The 18,321-nt window shown below is 48.5% G+C and overlaps 5 protein-coding genes across 5 annotated transcripts; 2 read left to right on the top strand and 3 right to left on the bottom strand.

Annotated features, from left to right (window-relative positions):
- Positions 1–23: 23 nt before the first annotated feature.
- B0J16DRAFT_343187 (uncharacterized protein) lies at positions 24–1,290 on the bottom strand. The gene has a single exon (XM_046127990.1). It carries the CDS (start codon positions 1,194–1,196, stop codon positions 93–95), a length of 1,104 nt encoding a protein of 367 aa, XP_045983707.1. The 5' UTR covers positions 1,197–1,290; the 3' UTR covers positions 24–92.
- Positions 1,291–1,405: 115 nt separating this feature from the next.
- Positions 1,406–3,429, top strand: B0J16DRAFT_146274 (glucosidase II beta subunit-like protein-domain-containing protein). Its single transcript, XM_046121972.1, has 3 exons — positions 1,406–1,551; positions 1,601–2,548; positions 2,593–3,429. The coding sequence occupies exons 1-3, from the start codon at positions 1,458–1,460 to the stop codon at positions 3,264–3,266; spliced, it is 1,716 nt and encodes a 571-aa protein (XP_045983706.1). The 5' UTR covers positions 1,406–1,457; the 3' UTR covers positions 3,267–3,429.
- Positions 3,430–7,127: 3,698 nt separating this feature from the next.
- Positions 7,128–10,839, bottom strand: B0J16DRAFT_363125 (ferric reductase like transmembrane component-domain-containing protein). Its single transcript, XM_046129844.1, has 9 exons — positions 10,270–10,839; positions 9,954–10,215; positions 9,208–9,622; positions 9,122–9,162; positions 8,771–9,076; positions 8,494–8,723; positions 8,382–8,443; positions 8,212–8,333; positions 7,128–8,163 (listed from the first exon to the last, which is right to left on the bottom strand). The coding sequence occupies exons 1-9, from the start codon at positions 10,604–10,606 to the stop codon at positions 7,200–7,202; spliced, it is 2,739 nt and encodes a 912-aa protein (XP_045983705.1). The 5' UTR covers positions 10,607–10,839; the 3' UTR covers positions 7,128–7,199.
- A 702-nt stretch (positions 10,840–11,541) lies between these two features.
- B0J16DRAFT_343180 (uncharacterized protein) lies at positions 11,542–13,038 on the top strand. The gene has a single exon (XM_046127989.1). The coding sequence runs from the start codon at positions 11,940–11,942 to the stop codon at positions 12,879–12,881; it is 942 nt and encodes a 313-aa protein (XP_045983704.1). The 5' UTR covers positions 11,542–11,939; the 3' UTR covers positions 12,882–13,038.
- Positions 13,039–14,901: 1,863 nt separating this feature from the next.
- B0J16DRAFT_305685 (general substrate transporter) lies at positions 14,902–16,973 on the bottom strand. The gene is made up of 2 exons (XM_046124753.1): positions 16,318–16,973; positions 14,902–16,260 (listed from the first exon to the last, which is right to left on the bottom strand). The coding sequence occupies exons 1-2, from the start codon at positions 16,804–16,806 to the stop codon at positions 15,082–15,084; spliced, it is 1,668 nt and encodes a 555-aa protein (XP_045983703.1). The 5' UTR covers positions 16,807–16,973; the 3' UTR covers positions 14,902–15,081.
- Positions 16,974–18,321: the final 1,348 nt, after the last annotated feature.

The raw sequence follows: 18,321 nt of genomic DNA, 5'->3' as shown, positions 1-18,321 counted from the left end.
TCTACGATCGGGAGTTCTATATCCTTCAAAGTAATTGATCGTACAGTGCCTTGTAATTGTGCTTTATTTTATACTATCTTCTGATCGAGGTATCACGCCTTCTTGACTTCAACCTTGAACTTCTCCATCCACTCACTAAACTCATCACTCTCCCCCTCCCACCCCATCTTAAGAACCTCACTCACACCAACAGCACTCTCAAAACACTCCTCCATAAGCGTATCAATCTCCTCCCCATCCAACTCATAAAACGCCTCCGCCAAATCTCCAAACTTATCCGGCAAAGCGCTCAACACATTCGCAGTACTATCCAACTTGGCGGGCATGTCGCCCTTGGTAGTATCCTTGGGAAGTTTCTTGAAGCGACGCTTGGAAAGAGCTTGGTATAACAGAACGACCATGCGTAGACGTTTGAGTGTGGAGTCGAGACGAGGGCGGATTTTATCGGGGTCCGACTTTGGGATGGCTGAGGAAGAATTCATCATCTCGTCCAGCATTTCCTGGTTGGAGAGTGATGCGTCGTTCATCTTGTCCGCCAAATCATCCACATCATCTTCATCTTCCTCGTCATCCTCCTCTTCACCCCACTCCTTCAACTCCTCCATAACATCCTTAAGCGTATCCCTCCATTCCTCCGCTTTCTTAACAAAGAAGCCTCCCACACCCATATTCGCAAGCGCAGTGACTTCATCACACGCAGACCAAAGCATGCCCGTCAACGCAAGACTTCCACTCCCACTATCCCTCCCCACGCCCGACAAAACTTTCCCATCCTTAGGAATGCGGTTCAACAAGTTGTTTAATTCAGCGAGGACCTTGCCTACTCTATAGGCCAGTTCCTTTCGCACGACGGAGGTGTAGAGGGTTGTCTCGCAGGCTTGGGCGGCGGTTGCCAAACCGGGGATTGGGCCTTTGACGAGTTCGCGGACGACGGTGGTGATGGCGCTGGGCGTGAAGGGCTCGTTGATTACTAGGAGGGAAATCTTGGTGCCGTGGGCACGGATGAGAGAGGAGCAGTCGCGGGCGAGGGCTAGGGCGTCGATGTCTTTTGTTTCGGAGGAGACAGCGGAGGGAGTCGTGGGACTGCGTTGGATAGAAGTAAGGATAGATTGGAGTTGTTCGAGGAGTGTTGAAGCAGTCGCAACAATGGTGTCGAGAGCCTTTCGGGCCTCTTCGTCTGTAGGAGCGGGAGCCATTGTGATATCCCGTGCTGGTGGTGATGATGCGTCAGACTTTCTTGGTGTTGGAGGGGCATTTCTCTTTTTTTCTCATCCCCCACCTCTAGTGCCCATCCCCCCGCGGATCAAATTCCGTTCTCCCGAGATTCTACCGTCCAGGGGCCGCTCTCCCCGGAAGCTCTTTCAGTGGAGACCTCTAGGTCCCTCCAAGTAGCTGACCTGGCCAACTCCAACTTGCATACCGACAATTTTCTACCATTACACAAACACACCGAAACAATGCAACATCCAAATTCTGTAGCGCTTCTTAGCGCTATATACGCTTTTACCCTGGCAGCTGCTGGCGGCGTGCCTAGAGGTGTTGGTCCTGAATGTATGTTTGTTGATCGTTTGGAGCTATCACGAAGCTAATTGGAATACAGTCGTCTCTCATTACGAGGGCAAGGAGGAGTTTTCTTGCATCACCAATGCTGCTATCAAGCTTAGTCTCGACCGAATCAACGATAACACGTGCGATTGCCCCGATGGCTCAGACGAACCCGGTACTGCTGCTTGTGCCAACATCGATCCTCTCTCCCCCGAACAACCTCTCGCCGGGTCGCTGTCTGGCACCACCAACACGACCAATGCCCTTCCTGGCTTCTGGTGCGAAAACAAGGGACACATTGGCATGTACGTGCCCTTTCTCTACGTCAACGACGGCGTGTGCGATTACGAGCTCTGCTGTGATGGCTCAGAGGAGTACGCTGGCGTCGGCGGTCTGAAGTGCGAGAACAAGTGTGCGGAAATTGGAAAGGAGTACAGGAGATTGGAAGATGAGAAGAAGAAGGCCATGTCGAATGCGGCTAAGAAGAGAGGTGTCATGGCCAATGAGGCCAAGGATTTGAGACAAAAGGTTGAGAACAAGGTTGCGGATCTTAAGAAGGAGATTGCCGCTCTTGAGGCTAAGAAGGAGGATCTTGCGCAGAAGCACCGTGAAGCTGAACAGCAGGATAAGGGCAAGGTTGTTCGCGATAGCGGAAGTGGCGGTGGAAAGCTTGGTGTTCTTACCGGATTGGCCAAGACACGTATCACCGAGCTTCGCGACACTCTCAACAATGTGGTTAACCAGCGCGATGCTCTCAAGGAGCGAGTTGGTGAGCTCGAGGAGCTTCTTACCAAGTTCAAGACTGACTACAACCCCAACTTCAACGATGAGGGTGTCAAGGCTGCTATCCGATCATTTGAGGATTACTCTGCTCGCAAGGCAGATGATGTTGCAAAGGTCCTCCCTGATGAAGATATCCTGAGCGTCCTCAAGGAGGATAGTGAGAGCAATGGCATCAACTGGAGTGAGTTTGAGGAGGGTGAGGGAAGCGACACCGATATCCGTAAGTCAACCACAATCACGAAATGACACAGCTAACACATCCAGTCTACAACTTCGAAGCCTACCTCCCTCCCCCGGTCCGCTCCTTCCTCCACGGAACAATCGACTCCCTCCGCGTCTGGGCCATCACCAACGGCATCCTCGCCGACAATGCCACCCCCGGCAAAGAATCCACCCTCGTCCGCGCCGCCCGCGAAGCCCTCGACGCAGCCAACCGCGACCTCACCGACAAACAATCCGCTCTCTCAGTTGAACAATCCGACCTGAACACCGACTACGGCCCCGACGACATCTTCCGCGCACTCAAGGGCAAATGCGTTTCCCTCGAAGCAGGCGAATACACCTACGAACAATGCTGGCTAGACCGCACGAAGCAAAAGTCCAAGAAAGGTCACGGATCAAGCAACATGGGTAACTTCAAGCGCATCGACCGCGAAATGGCCGACGAAGAAGACCGTATCGACGGAAAGAGTCTTGGAAAGGGAGAACGTATGGTTCTGCGGTATGAGGATGGTCAACAGTGCTGGAACGGACCCCAACGACGAACGGATGTCTGGTTGGGATGTGCTGAGACGGAGGAGCTTTGGAGGGTTAGTGAGAGTGAGAAGTGTGTTTACAAGATGGAGGTTGGTACGCCTGCTGCTTGTGACTTTTCGAAGTGGGATGTTGGGAGTCAGCCTAAGAAGCCAAGGTTTAGGGATGAGCATGATGAGCTATAGTGGACTTTGGGGTGTTTGTTATATACAAGGCGAGCCATGGAGTTTGTTTGCTAGAAGAATAGATGTCTGCCTATACTAAATGAGTCTTGGTCTACTGGTTGTCGAAGATGAGAGCTCTCGACGTGTGTTAAAATTGCAGTGCACAGCGGTCCGGCAACGCATCGATTGGTATATGATTTGGTTAAATCTGGGAGGGGGTTAAAATTGCAGTGAAGGCTAGATCAAATCTCCGAGGAACAGGGTGTCGAGGTCAACTACCCGTGGTGTTTATGTTCAGTTCTTGGAGGAGGTACAATTTGCAGTGAAGCGTCGAGCAAAAGGCACGATGCCTTACATGACGCTTACGTCCTCGGCAGGAGTCAAGAGTCCAGGGTGTAGAGGTTTAAAAAGACAACGCCAACTTTCTACGTTGCCTGTGGTGGTTATGTCCAGGTCTCGGAGGGTGGTAAAATTGCAGTGGACGTGGGTACGAAAATACTTCATATGCACCACAGCACACGGCGGCCGATGTACTTGGATGAGAGCCTCGAGATGTAGATGTTCTTGTGGAAGGTTAAAAACGCAGTGAAGTCTTGGCTGCCTACGGCTGACAAGAGGCAATTCAGCTCCGTTCACTTAAGACACTGTCTGCTATGCTACAAGTTCTTAGGGTGGGTTAAAATCGCCGTGAAAGGACGGTCCATTGGTTCCAACCGACCCGCGCACACTGCTCTTACATGCCAGCTTATGTCCTTGGGCGAGGTTAAAAGTGCAGTGAAGTAAGTTGTCGGGTAAGGCTCTTGATCCGATACTATAAAAAGAATGGTAATTATGGTCAGTCCTTGGAAAGGGTTAAATTTGCAGTGAACAGCGCCAGCGCATACACCTCCAACAACACATGAGGGTGTTGTCACAACCATCCATACATCGGATGCTAGCTTACGTCCTTGGGAGGAGCCAAGAGTGCAGTAAAGTTTAGACTTGAGAATACAATGTTAACTTCCTACTCTTCACGATTTAATTATACTATGCGGAAACCTTGGTGATTATGGTTAGCCTCTAGAGGGTGTTCAGATTACAGTCAAGTTTCATTTGGAGTAGAGCCTCGGATGCGGATGTGCTTGGGGGAGGTTAAAACTGCAGTAAAGTTGTAAATATTAGTGGCAGTGTCAGCTTTCTGCGCTGCCAAGAGCCAGGGCGATTCTACTCGGTTTACTTAAGACTCAGTCTGCTATCCATACTTTAAGCTCTTGAGATGTGTTGCATGTGCAGTGAAAATACCTGGTTGCCTCACATCCGCCATTGTTTTGGTCAGCCCTTTGAGAAGGTTAAAAATGCAGTGCAAGGTGCGCCTCTCCCAAGAACCAAAGAAATGTTCACATTCATTGTTCTACTCATATGTAGATTCCTCGTAAATTAAAGCCTCTTGGGGTAGGTCAAAATTGCAGTGAATATTCTTACGTTTTGTTTTATTGGTTCAGCTGTGTTAGGTAGTTCGTTGCTTCAGTCACTCTGAAGGGGTTAAAATTGCAGTGCATCACACCCGTTATGGCAGTTCGCCAGGTTGTTTTGGTCAAGCCTCTGAGGGTGTTAAAAATGCAGTGAAACCATTTGCCTCTTAGGGAATGGTAATGGGCACATCCTGGTCGACTTTCTGCTCTGCCTCAAGGCAGACTTTCCCAAGAACCAGAGACATTCTTACATCCATTGTTTTGTTCTAAATTCAATTGAAGCCTCTTGGGTAGGCCACAATTGCAGTGGAAATGCGCAGCGGATGCTTTGTTTTCGTCTACGCGGGCTTTGAGTGCACTGAAAGGTGGTAGGCAGAGTCGACTTTCTGCCCTATCTTATTAATGAGGCCTCCCAAGAGCTAGAGGCACTTACATTATTTTGTTTAGAAGTTAATTCCTTTAGACTATTGCAGTCTTGATAGAAGTTAGAATTGCAGTAACAGTATATAATCTAGTTTAAATTTAAGACTTTTAGTAGATAGATATTAACCACCTTTTGCAATGTATCTATGCTTTGTCCGGGCCTTGGAGAGTGTTAAATTTACAGTGAAGTGAGTCCGCAATTTTCTTTTTAACTCGGCTTACTTCGGACTCAGTCTGCCATGCTACAAGCTCTTGGGATGGGTTAAAATTGCAGTGAAAAGGCAGGTGTGGGTCCCCATTGGACTGTGTTTGTTTGTGCTGTCCATGGATGTTGACTATCTGCCTTATAAAGAGAGCTACGGTAATTCTTAGGGCCCAGTCTGCTATTCCACAAGCTCTTGGTGCGAGTCAAAAATGCAGTGAAATGGACCATTTTCCTTTTAAGGTAATGGGCACATCCCGGTTGACTTTCTGCTCTGCTCCAAGCCAGACTTTCCCCAAGAACGGCAGTGGATGAGGGTATTTTTGCTTTGCTTTATGGCAGGCCAGAGCAATGTTTACTGAAGTTGCTAGGTCATCCAGGCTCTTGGGAGGGTTAAAATTGCAGTGAAGACTTTGGCCCTGTAACTGCATGTCCTTGAAGCGATGATGTTCTGTCTACATTGTATTGTCAAAGTCCAGAGAGTGTATTTACTTTATCACGGTCAATGTGGGAAATAACAGAACGTTCGGCCTGAGGATATCCATGATCACTTCCCACTTGATGTAGATGTTCATTGTCAGATGAGCAGCATGTATCAGCTTATCGAGCTGGTTAGTCCTCGGAGGGGGTTAAAAATGCAGTGAAAAATGGCTTCGTCAAACTTGTGATTGTGATCATTGGTTGCCCTGAAGTATCAGCTTCGAGGAGGTCGGGCCTCAGAGAGGGTCAAAAATGCAGTGCAATAATTGAGGCAAACCCAATTTCTAGTAAACAGATCCACGTCAAACACCTTCCCAGTGGCCAGGCTTTGGAGGAGGTTAAAATTGCAGTGAAATACTTGCCACGATAGGCAGAATCGATTGCTTACTTTGAGTCAGACTTTCTCAAGGGCCAGAGCAATGTTCAAGGCTCTTGGGTGCGGTTAAAATTGCAGTGAAGCTTGCCACAATTTGTGGGCACTCAGATCCGCTCAAGGCAGACTCCCTCAAGAGCCAGAAGCATGCACACGTCGTTTTTCTCAGAACTACTCTGCGCCCTCTTGGGGGAGGTTAAAGTTGCAGTGAAATAAAAAAGGTGGTGCGCACACTTTCTGCCTTGCTTACAAGCGAACATGGTCTTGGTAGGACCCCGTGAAACTTTCGTCTTTGACCAAGGGATTGTGCTCACTCGCTACTGTAAGGGACCAGGTCTGTTTTCATGCCCGATATCTGTAGATTGTAGTCAGAAATGGTAGTGAAGAAAGGCGAAAGGTAATCAAGGCTAGTTCCGTTGTTACGTCGGCCTTGGAAGAGGTTAAAAACGCAGTATAAGGAATGGGGCAAAAGCGATTTCTAGTGTGTAGATGTTCAGTACCTTCCACATTGCCAGGCCTTGGAGGGGGTTAAAATTGCAGTGCAGCTGCAGATGCAATATACTCACCGCATAGTCTCAAGGCAGACTCTCTTAAAAGCTAAAACCATTGGATGCTCACAAGTTAACCCTGCAACCTCTTGAGGGGGGTTATAATTGCAGTGCAAAGGGGCAGAAGCGTCTTTGCAAATCTTGGAAAGTTCAGGGTCTTCGTCGGCCCCCGTGAAGTTTCTGGCTTGGATCATGCTCACTCATCTCTGTAAGAGAGCGGACCAATTCTTAGCCGGAATCTGTGAGTTTCATTGTGGTGAACATCTGCTTGGGTAGACTTAACGACCACGACCGTAGTGGCTATTGTCATGCCTTGGGGCAAGTTCAACGGAAATGACTCGACGCCCACGAAGAGATATGTCCTGAATACATGTCACAGAACTTAATGAAATAGTAGACCTGTTTGGTTCCAACTGTGTCCAAATAAAGCAAAATATAATAAATCCAACGCAAGCTCTATACTCTATCACATCTATATCACCACTGAAAGCTCTCCTCAAAATACTCAACCCCTCTAGCTCCCGTCTTTAACAACCCATGAACCGTCTTTCTAGCATCATCAGCCATCTGCGCAGGTCCACACGCAACAACCGCCAAACTCTCCCCCTCAACCCGTTCACTCGCGCTGTTGACCACCTTGGCGGCATCTATCCTTCCCTTCCTGAGCACAACCTGCGACGGCCACTCTTGTAGCTCATCTTGCGGTGTATGCGTCGTTAGATGAATCTCAACACTAAGATTCGCACTGCCCAGTGCGTCTGCTATGTCTGTCTTCAAGACGTCGACGGGAAAGGCTGGTTCACGAACTGCCCAGTGGATTTTAACGGTTCGGGGCGCAGGATGTGTTGTTAAGAGATTGAGATATGACAGTGGAACAACGATGCCACTTCCTCCAACCACGAAAAGAACATTGTCGAAGAGATGCAGTGGTTGAGTGTGTCCGTAAGGTCCATCGACAAGGACTCTTTGCGGCACGTTCTTTGGCCACGCCGCAGAAGCAGTATCCCTAAGTCGTGAAGTAAACCCATCATAAGGACGAATCAAGAAGGTCATCGTCCGAGAATCAGAAACTTCCTCTGAACTTCCTTCAGGTGTACCATTCTCAAGAAGAGGAACTTGCTCTCCAATCATCTTCGCTCCACACTGTCCTTCGTCTGTAACAGAGGCCACAGTAAAGGGATGACTCTCCCAGCATCTTGGGCCGTTAAGAACATGGATATAATAAAATGTTCCCGGGGCCGGTTTGTATAGACCTGTTGACCAAGGAATCACAAGTCTGACGATATTCGATGTAGGATGATAGATAGACGTGGCCCAGGTATCCCATAGCTTAGGGTTGAAAGCTGCGATGCGTAGGGCGCGAATGACGCGGTCTGCTACCCAGATGAAGCAGGGGACCCAGAAGAAGATGTCATATTCGCCTTGGAAGATCGAGACGTGGCTTTTTTGTTAGATATTGTTGTTTGGGAGGGAAGGGTTGAAGACTTACGCTAGCATTGTGATTAGGAGGATTATTGACATTATGATGTGAACTACTAGGAACAGTTCGTATTGTTGACGACGGATCCAGTAGAAGGATGCTCCGACAAGGAGGGACATGACGATAGTTGCCTGTGACAAGTCAGTACCGAGACCACGGGAAAAGGTTACTGAACTTACTATTTCACCAACCCACCAGAACATGTACGACCACCAAAAGACATATTGCTCCCAACCACCCTCTGCCTTCACATCAGTATTCAAATCTTCTCAAATCGAGGGTGTTCCATACCAAGGTAGACCAAGACCGAATAGCCTATCGAGTGTATAATCGCCTGAGCAGTAGCAATCCTCGCAACCCAACGATGAAAGTTATTATACGTTCCAAAATCCCAGCCGGTTAACCACAGAAGTAAATTATTCCTCATTCCGAAGAGCCAGATGAGAGGAAAGTTGGCGAAGGAGATGATGCCGGTTCGATCAGAAGAGTAGCGAAGGATTTGCTTTGCTGTAGATGGAAAGCTAGGTATGTCAGCTCACTTATCCCCAAAAACAATAATAATACTTACTACATATTTATCGGCACAATCCTATATCCATGGATACTCAACGCAATGTTGAGGATAAGAAACGCAAAGAGCGTCAGGGACTGTATCCTCGGCGGAACCGTTCCCCAGCCAATTTTCTGGGCACATCGGTCTCCAAATGTAGCTGGAACGATCCATCGATTTACAGTCGAGGTGTAAAAGTTCCAGAGTCGTCCACCTGATTTTGAGGAGTGGTTGCGGGTTATTTGTAAGTTTCCGATTTGTTGTATAGCGTGGTTCAAAACGCCGATTGCGATGACGACGATCCAGAAGTAAATCATAGCACGACTATAAGACGTCAACATAGCTCGTGGAATTCAGTGGTTTTCTTACCCGTATACGTCGTGTTTCGTATACGTATACGCAACAGAATCCTATCAAAATCAGCTTCATCCTTCCTCTGATCACAAACATCTTACCAAAGTATCCCACCAAATACCAAACCACTCCTTCGAAGGAATGACAACCTCCCCAAAAGCTTTGTCCCCCTCAGTCTCATTCCTCTCCAACCGATGAACGCTCACTCTATCCTCATTCTCAACAATACTGAACGGCGGAAGAATAATATGCGCCTGTTCCTCACACGTTTTATTCAACGGTGTCAACCCAGCTTCTCTAGCCCCAGGCGTACAATACTCATCAAGACAGAGATAAAGTGAGAGGATCGCTTTGGGGCTGTAGCATGTTCTTGTTTGCCAGTTGGTTTGGTTGAGCATGTCATTGAAGTGCACTGGTTTTAGGCACGTGTAGCATGTGTCGTAGCATACTCTCTCGGGAGATCTGTCTTCTGCGGAGACGAGGGAAGGGCATATTGAGAGGATTGTGAGCAGGGAGCTCCAAGATGTGAGTTTCATTGTGATGGTGCCTGAGAGAAGGGGCTCTCAGGTCGCAGGGGCCCGATGGTCGGTTAGTCTTGTGAGAGATTTTTATCAGATGATCAGATAAGAATCGGCAGCGTCGGTTAAAATCACGTGGCCACAGCCAATCAAGTCAGTTTTCTCCCCAGTCTGGTTTAGCTTGGCGCTACAGTTTTATCTCAATAACAAGGAACAAAATAATTAAAGTCAAAAGTATGTATTCGTAATTGCTATTCAATATACAAGAAGGTCATAATCTAGTTTATATGTACAATCCAAACCTCAAACTCTAAATTTAAGCAGAGTACTGAGAGTACTTGCAGCTGACAGGCTTCTTAATCTCGGCGACGCGAGCGTTAAAGCCAAGACACTGCTTGTCGGTGTTACCAGGGTGCTCAACACCGGTAGCAACCCAGACGCTCCAAGAACCGTCCTCACCAGTCTCGCAGGCGACGAAAGAAGCGTTGTCCTGACCAAAGACGAGGTTGCCAGCATCGTCGATCTTCCAGCCCTTGGTCTCGGCGTTGCGAGGGTAGGACTTTCCGGAAGTGTACTGAAGAACACCTTGGCCTGTAACACTTATTAGTAAATCGTCAATTGTAGTGAGTGATGAATGTGACTTACCCATGCCGGATCGGTCAGTGTAAGCAATCTGCTGCTCCTTTCCGGTGCTGTACAAGAACAGCTCACCGTCCTTGATGGTGAAAGTAGCGGTGCCCTCATCCTTGCCGTCGCACTTGGCGCCCTGCTTGTCCTTGGGAAGCTTCAGGTCGAAACCGCTCTGGGAAGCGCTGAAGCTGGAGAAGTGGATTGGGCTGGCGGAGCGGAGGGCGACGAGGCCGAAAGCCTTGGGGGCAGAACCGGTGGCCTGGGCCTTGGGCTCGCTGGTGCAAGTGGCCTTGGGAGCGGCGGCGGCGAGACCGCTGAGGAGAGAGGCTGTGAAGAGGGTCTTGAACTGCATTTTGGAGGTGTTTTGGTGGTTGTTGATTAAGTGATTGAAGTAGTTGTTGTTGTATTAAGTGGTAGAGTGGTTGAGTTGTAGAGTGTTGATTGATTGAATGAAGAGATTAAATGGCAGGATATTCAAGAAGTTATATATTCATGAATACGAGCTTCCAAGAGATCTTCGTGACGATCTCCTCGGAAATGAGTCCATGCATCGGTACTTGTTGACATCATATCAATAGAATGGGGTATTCGTCCCCGCACTAAAATGGAACCTTCAAAGGTGAGGCCGTGAGAGTCGTATTCTTAGATCTATGCCGTCTTCCGATTTCGCCACTGCCGAGCACAGCCCCAGAGGCTGGAAGCTGAAAGCTGAACAACTCCATACGAACTACAACACCCATACAAAACGAGCTGGCTTAGCTGAGTGACTAAAAGAGTAATGAGGCTGCTTATTCATGCAATGTTTTGTTCATCTGCCGACGACCAAATAATTGCATTACAAAATGGTAACATTATTATCATTATCCCTGCATAAACAACAAATAACCCTGCATAAATTCATCTCATCGTTCGAGCTCGGGGATCCACCTGACGTCAATGCATTCAATTACTCCACTGAATTTCAGGAGAAGAAGACGATCGAATTACTGCTCTTGTCTTGGAACTTTTCTAGAATGTCTGAGCCTGACGGCTTCTGGCTTGGAAGCCTCATCTTGTTGGGTTGAACGTTAAAAATACACGAGGCGCGCTGGCGTTGGTCTAGATGGGCGGGAGACCAGCCACGTCATAGCACCAACTACCGATGAATACGACTAAAAATAGAATTGGATGCCAACGGTGACAGACTTCGTATTCTCCCTACTTACCAGTGCCTATGCAGCTATGTTGTCGTCTCAATGGACCAAACATTTTTGACCGCTCACCTAGGTGGGTAACAGAAGAATTGTCCTCTAAGGCTTATGCTACCATAATAAAGTAGCCTGACTGCTAGTCTAAGCTAGCATAAAGTGACCAAAAATTATTTCGTCTCTCATGCCTTCAGGGGGCCAATTCTTCTGATCCCCTGAGGATGGCTTTAGAAAGGAAAATAAATATGGGAGCTTCGAGATCTGGTTGTGGAATTGACCAATCAGAAGCTATGGAACCGTCGGAGTCGCGATCACCAACTGGCGATAACGACAGAAGGAGTTTTCGGAGTGAATACTATAGTACGTCATATTGACCAGATAGATTACTAAGAATCAACTCCACGGAGACATCGAAGCAACATACATAAAATCGCCTTCCCTCATAATCATCCATTCATATCATCATCACAACCGCCAAGCCTCGTATTAATCCCAACAATGACGCAAATCGGAATCTTCCCCGCCTCAGGCGCCCTCGGCACAAGCACATACACACATCTCCTATCCCAAGTCCCTAACGATCAAGTCACCTTGATAAACCGTTTCCCGGAAAAGGTTCCTCAGAAATATACAAACAACGGGACCGTCGTTCGTCAAGCTTCGTATGAGTCTAGCGCCGAAGATCTTCAGGCCGTCTTTGCCGGGATCGATGTGCTGTTCCTCATCTCGTATCCCAGCCATGTCCGTGAGTACAGGACAAAAGTGCACACGAAAGCTATCGATGCGGCTGTCAAGGCCGGTGTGAAGCATGTTTTCTATTCTTCTCTAGGATTTGCCTCGGTTGGGAAGGATACTACGAAAGCGGAGGTTATGGGGGCGCATCTTGATAGTGAGAAGTATTTGAGGGAACTATCTGAGAAGAACACTGGTTTTATGTTTACGAGTGTGAGGGAGGGTCTTTATAGCGAGTCTTTTCCCATTTACACTTCCTTCCTGGATCTCAAGAACCCGCCTTCAAAGGTCCAAATTCCTCACGATGGAAGTGGTCCGGGTGTGAGTTGGGTCAAGAGAGATGAATTAGGAGAAGCCACAGCGCGTCTACTCGCTTCATACGTCTCATCACCCTCATCGTTCACCTATACGAACAAGATCGTCACTCTCACGGGTCCTAAAACATGGACGTTAGCCGAAACAGTCGAAGTCCTATCGCGCGCCTCAGGAAAGGAATTCAAGATTGAGGAGATTAGTGTAGAAGAGTATATCAATCTACCTCAGATCAAGGAGTATTTTGGGACAGAGGAGAAGGCGACGACTTGGGCTACTGCGTGGGAAGCTATTCGGGAGGGAGAAACAGCCGGTGTGACGGATACTTTGAAGGAGCTTTTGGGAAGGGAGCCTGAGGATTTTGAGACGACTATTCAGGAGATGGTTAAGAATTAGCGGTCAGGCTATGGTGACCTCAGGGCGTCAGAAGAAATGACCGCTAAGAGCATAAGGGACGAAATAGTTTAGTTATTTTATGCCAGGTTAGACCCGCTCTTAGGTTACTTTATTTTGGCAACCTAAGCCTTAGAGGATAATTCTTCTGTTACTCACTTGGGCCATGGACAGATTCTTCGTAATTCATTGTGTCTGTTGAAAGCATCCTTTGTTCTCCCTACTTTCTTCATCGCCAATCTGATTGAGTCCTCTAGCAACACACTGACACTGATTCAGTTGAATTTACTAAACATCAATTGGGTTTGGATAGTCAAGCAGTCGATGTACTTATATCGTCTACCCAGTTATTGCAATAACAGATCTAGAAGAGATTAACCAAGGCGTACTTGACAGAATGACACTGAATCATACTGGTGACTTCCATCAACACTTTGCCGTATCGCTACCCTGTAGCTCGAGCAAGAATCATCTTGGCGCACAGCTGAGCGACCAGCTAGAGGCTGACGCCATTGCGGCCTTCCTACTTGTAGCTAAGCGCTACAGGGAGAAACATCAGGTTGTTAAATACATGCCCAAGTCTCGGTCCATGCAGAAGACTGAGAACATGATAAATCCCTCACGTCTCAGCCCGTATCTTGAAATCCGGGGTAGAGAGGCTGGCTGGGCGGATAGCAGGGGTCATTTATGGCTTGCAGTAGTCAATCTGACTATTTCTATACTTAGCACCCATGATCCGATCTTAGCTTCAAGATCGAGCTACTTCCCTTTCAGCTGGCTTGGAATAAGGCTCATATTCTGGTATGCTCCGCTCTACAGCTGAGTGCAGATGTTGTCCTCCAGATCCCGTATCCTAAAGCAGGCCCGTGCCATGATGTTTTACTGTCTAAGATCCAAGACTTGTTCCATTTGACAGAGGTCGGGCTTATCAGTTGCTAGACATTGCACTGTACTCTCCAGATACAGTCTGAGCAGGCAATGGCTGGATCGCATTCTAGAACTCGGGCATCTGGACTGAAAGCTTGGAGCTGATGATACCCCAGAGACCAACTCAGAGACGCGATCTTCAAACTCTCCGTCTATCCTCAGAAGCCACAAAAGCCAGTTGGACTTCCTCTGTAGCGAGGCCGTGATAACTACTCGACGACAATTCACTGCTGATGCCAGGTCCGCTCCTTCTCAACACAACATTGAAACTGAGAGATCATACATACTCACTCGCATTCTGCATATACGCGCCCATGGCGATAGTTCTCAGAGAGAATCTCATAAATGCCAGCGCCGCGATTACATCCAAACCTCATTACCCTCCGCGAAACAGATTGACTCATCAAACACTCCCCGAACCAATTATTACATCCCATCCACAGTCGGGGACCTTAAAAATCCAATTATACCATAAGATCTTTAAAAATAAGCATATCCAAGTTGGTCACCGCAATGCTTCCGTTGGCTGGATCTATCCGAGAGATCCGGCAAAACCTTCTGGATCTCACCTCACCGCTTAGCACATCAAATAAATCTTATTTGAACCTCATATCCAACATCCCTTGAACCTTGATGGTCTTGTCTTTCCTGGAGGCGCTGCTGCGTGCACTCCCACGTGGCTTGACATTTGAGATCAAGCATTTCCGCACTTTCACTTTGAGCTAACTAGCTAGAGTTTCTCAAACTCAATGTCAAAGTGAAATTTGTCGCATGGCCTTGGTAAGAATTCGACCAATGTGGTTGACGTGAGTTTCGTTGCTGTAGTAATGTCGTGCGAAGTCGCAGTTAGAGTTTGACACAAATACCTTACAATGGCTTGAACGAAACGTAGATCATGTACTCAAAAGTTTCGACGCGCTCCAATTGCGCGGGGTAGAGATCGCGTTGAGTTGAAGACTTAGTTACCTCTGTCCGACGCTGGTGCTTACCTCGGGAGGCACCAGGTCAATGATTGAGACCTGGAATCATTAAAAGAAAAAAGCAGACACAGTTTAGGCAAGCAAAGGCATTCACAGAGGCAGTAAGGCACTGATGGTTTAATAACTTGGTATCATTCTTTGAGATATTTACATATTATTCTCATGTACTTCCGCGTGCTCATCATCTTAGATCATAACACCATGACCTTCCAAAACATTTCAGGTATAATAATTAAAGGAAATATCCTCCTCATCAAAAGTAAAAAGTAACAACACTGTAGCCGGTAAAGACAAGCTTAGACGTGGTCGTCGTGCTCAGTCTTGGGGACGACCTTGACATCGCCAGCACGGGCAAAGGTCTCGTGAGGTCGCCACTTGGCAGAGGTTCGGGGAGTGGTCTCCTCCATCATCTTATCAACCTGCTCGAGAGAGAGACCCTTGGTCTCGGGAACGAGGAAGTAAGTGTAGACGAAGGCGCATGTGCAGAGACCACCCCAGATGAAGAAGACGGAAGACTTGAGGTTTCCGCGCTTCTCACCGACCATGTAGGGGGTGATGACAGCAATGATGGTGTTCCAGAGCCAGTTGGAGGCGGTGGAGAGACCGACACCACGAGATCGGATGGGGATGGGGAAGATCTCGCCGATGACGATCCAGGCACCAGGACCCCAGGTGGAGGCGAACCAGAAGATGAAGATGGCGATGAAAGCAATCTGGGCGTTGACAGCGCTGATGTTGTTGGCGATCATACGGTCGGGATCCTCAGCAGTGGGAGAAGAGTGGGTGTGGTTGAATCCGACAGTGACACCAATGATGGCGACGAGGAACTGACAGATAAGCATACCAAGAGCACCGATGAGGAGGATGGATCGACGACCGAATCGCTCAACAGTCCAGAAAGAGAGGGGAGTGGAGCAGACGTTGACGAGGGTGAAGACGAGAGAGATGAGGAAGACGTTGTCGATGGCACCGGTGGACTTGAGGAAGGGAGTAGAGTAGTAGAAGATGAAGTTGACACCAGTCCACTGCTGCATCATCTGCATGGAGGTACCGAGGATGGTTCGGCGGAGGTTAGACTTGCCGTCCCAGAGAGAACCCTTGAAGCAGTTGGCCCAAGAGCCGAACCAAGAGGTGGAGGGGATCATTTGGCGCTCGTACTCCTCGTTGGCGACGATCTCGGCAATCTCAGACTGGACGTACTTGGAGTCCTTGGGCTGACCACGGACGCGAGAAAGAGCGTCAACAGCCTTTTCGATTTGACCACGCTTGACGAAGTATCGGGGAGAGTCGGGGAGGAAGAAGAGACCACCAGCAAGGATGACGGCCCAGGGGAACTGGATACCGATGGGGATCTGGTAAGACTTCATGGAGTAGAACTTCTCAGTTCCGTAGACGATGCAGGCGGCGAGGAGGAGACCGATGGTGATACAGAATTGGTAACCGGCGACGAGAGCACCACGGACACTCTTGGGGCACTAGAGTCAAACAGTTAGCAAGGGAAGAGAAGCCGAGGTGGACAATGTGTAACTTACAATCTCGGACATGTAGAGAATGACGATGGCGGACTCGAAACCGACACCGAGACCAGCAATGAGACGACCGACAACGATGCAAGCAAGAGGATCACCGTGACCAGTGATCATCTGGATAACGACACCGACCATGTAGATGAGACAGCCGAGAATGACAGTCCACTTGCGACCCATGCGGTCGGCAAGATCACCAGCGATCAGGGCACCGAAGAAGGTACCGCAAGAGAGAATAGAGACGATGAGAGACTGGTTGCTCTCAGAGAGGGCAGTGGCACCCTTGCCCTCGACCTGGTCGATGAAGTACTGGGAGCCGTTGACACCGTTGATGTAACCGGAATCGTAACCGAAGAAGATACCTCCGAAAGAGGCGAAGGCGCACATCATGTAGGCCTTCCAGGTGACGGGAGCCTCGATCTGCTCGACATTGTCGGCAGTCTGGAGGGCGACAGAGCCATGTCGCTCGTCGGCGTGATGGTCTTCAACGCCCATTTTGGTGGTTGTAGAGAGGAGAAGAAGTTTGGCTGGTTTGTTTTGATTCTGGCCAGGCAGAAGAGTGAAGTAGAGAGGAAGAAGGAGGAGAAGTGGTTGTTGTGATGTGATGGAACGAAAAAGTGTTGTACGAGGGGGGAGACCAGGTCTATTTAATCTCTGACGAGAAAAGAAGAAAGAAAGTGTGCTCTCGTGTGTAGGAAGATCTAGTCTGGTTCTGGTCTACCTATTACCGATGGCATGAGCATGGGGGGTGCACGAGCAGGAGCAAGGTTCGGAAGCAGCCACTGCCCGCCAGTGAATGATGGAAGGTACTAAAACTAAGCCAAACTAAGCCAAGACCAGTGACACAGAATTTGGGAAATCCTCTACCTGACCCGGGTAACTGCCTTTGGCCGTTCACGAGCAGTGCAGTCCAGATGCAGTGACAGCTGGAGTTCCCTCTCAAAATTAGGTGGTCTAGTGCTTCACCTCGGAGCATGCGAAGTTAGTGGTTGTTAGTCTGGCCCCTAGCAATAAGTCCCCGGGGGCCCATGGGGCACGGTAAATGGGGAAGACAGGGGTTGAAGTTACCTGGGGTGAACCTTTTCGCACGCCCTTCTCCAGTGAAAAAAGAGTGCGGAGGCGGCCGCAGACGAGAGGATGGGGTGTGAAGGTAGAAAAACATGGCAAAATACGGAGAGAACCTTTTTGACGATGGATTCATTCGACGGTTGATGGCATTCCATAACACTGAATAGCTACACTTTGAGAACAATTATTTTAATTGTCTAGCATTTATTCACTGCATACCATTTATTGACACAGCAACACTTGTGCGACAAAGAACTTGACACGGTCTTCTCATTCGCACACTCTGAATCACCCATCGGAAAGTACCTTGACTCCTTCAATTAAAGAAATTAATTAAATCAGAAAAGAAAAAACCTGCACTCGCACGCGCCCAGGCTAGAATCTTTTTTGCATCTGGGGAATCGCGTGGGGATCCATCTAAGCTACGAGGTAAGGCCGAACAGCGTTGGCCCATAACGGCTTTGGAACAGGGGGGAGGGAGGATTGGCCCAGAATGGACATGGTACTCGAAGAAGCGCCGCGAGTATGGCCGGCCGTTTATTTCCTGGACTTTCTTTTCGGGAGTGTGCACGGCTTCTATCGAGATGTTCTAGAGTTGGATGCTTCCGTAATGGATTCATCAGTACGGATATTCGAGTCAAGTCTGGTCTGACACGACACGGGAACGAACCATGCTGGCGGGATTACCCTCTATTAGTTATCGTGATAAAGTGCCAAGTAGTATCTTGATGATCCTTGAAGTCTAGATGGCGATGTGTTGTTACGCTGATCTGGTGGTAGCATCACATCAAATGCACCATCTGCATGCCATGCCATTCACAGTAAGCATACCATTTTTCCCATTTGTCTCTAACCAGTCACGAGTAAATCCTACACTCCAACTTTTTTTGCCGACGCGGGGAAATAGAGCCCTCTTGCCCTCAATTCAGTTCCCCCTTTGCT

Source organism: Fusarium flagelliforme (genome assembly GCF_020744385.1).
Source record: "Fusarium flagelliforme strain FIESC 12 MPI-CAGE-AA-0113 chromosome Unknown B0J16scaffold_4, whole genome shotgun sequence".
Taxonomy (NCBI): domain Eukaryota; kingdom Fungi; phylum Ascomycota; class Sordariomycetes; order Hypocreales; family Nectriaceae; genus Fusarium; species Fusarium flagelliforme.
This window is presented reverse-complemented; position numbering and strand designations above follow the sequence as displayed.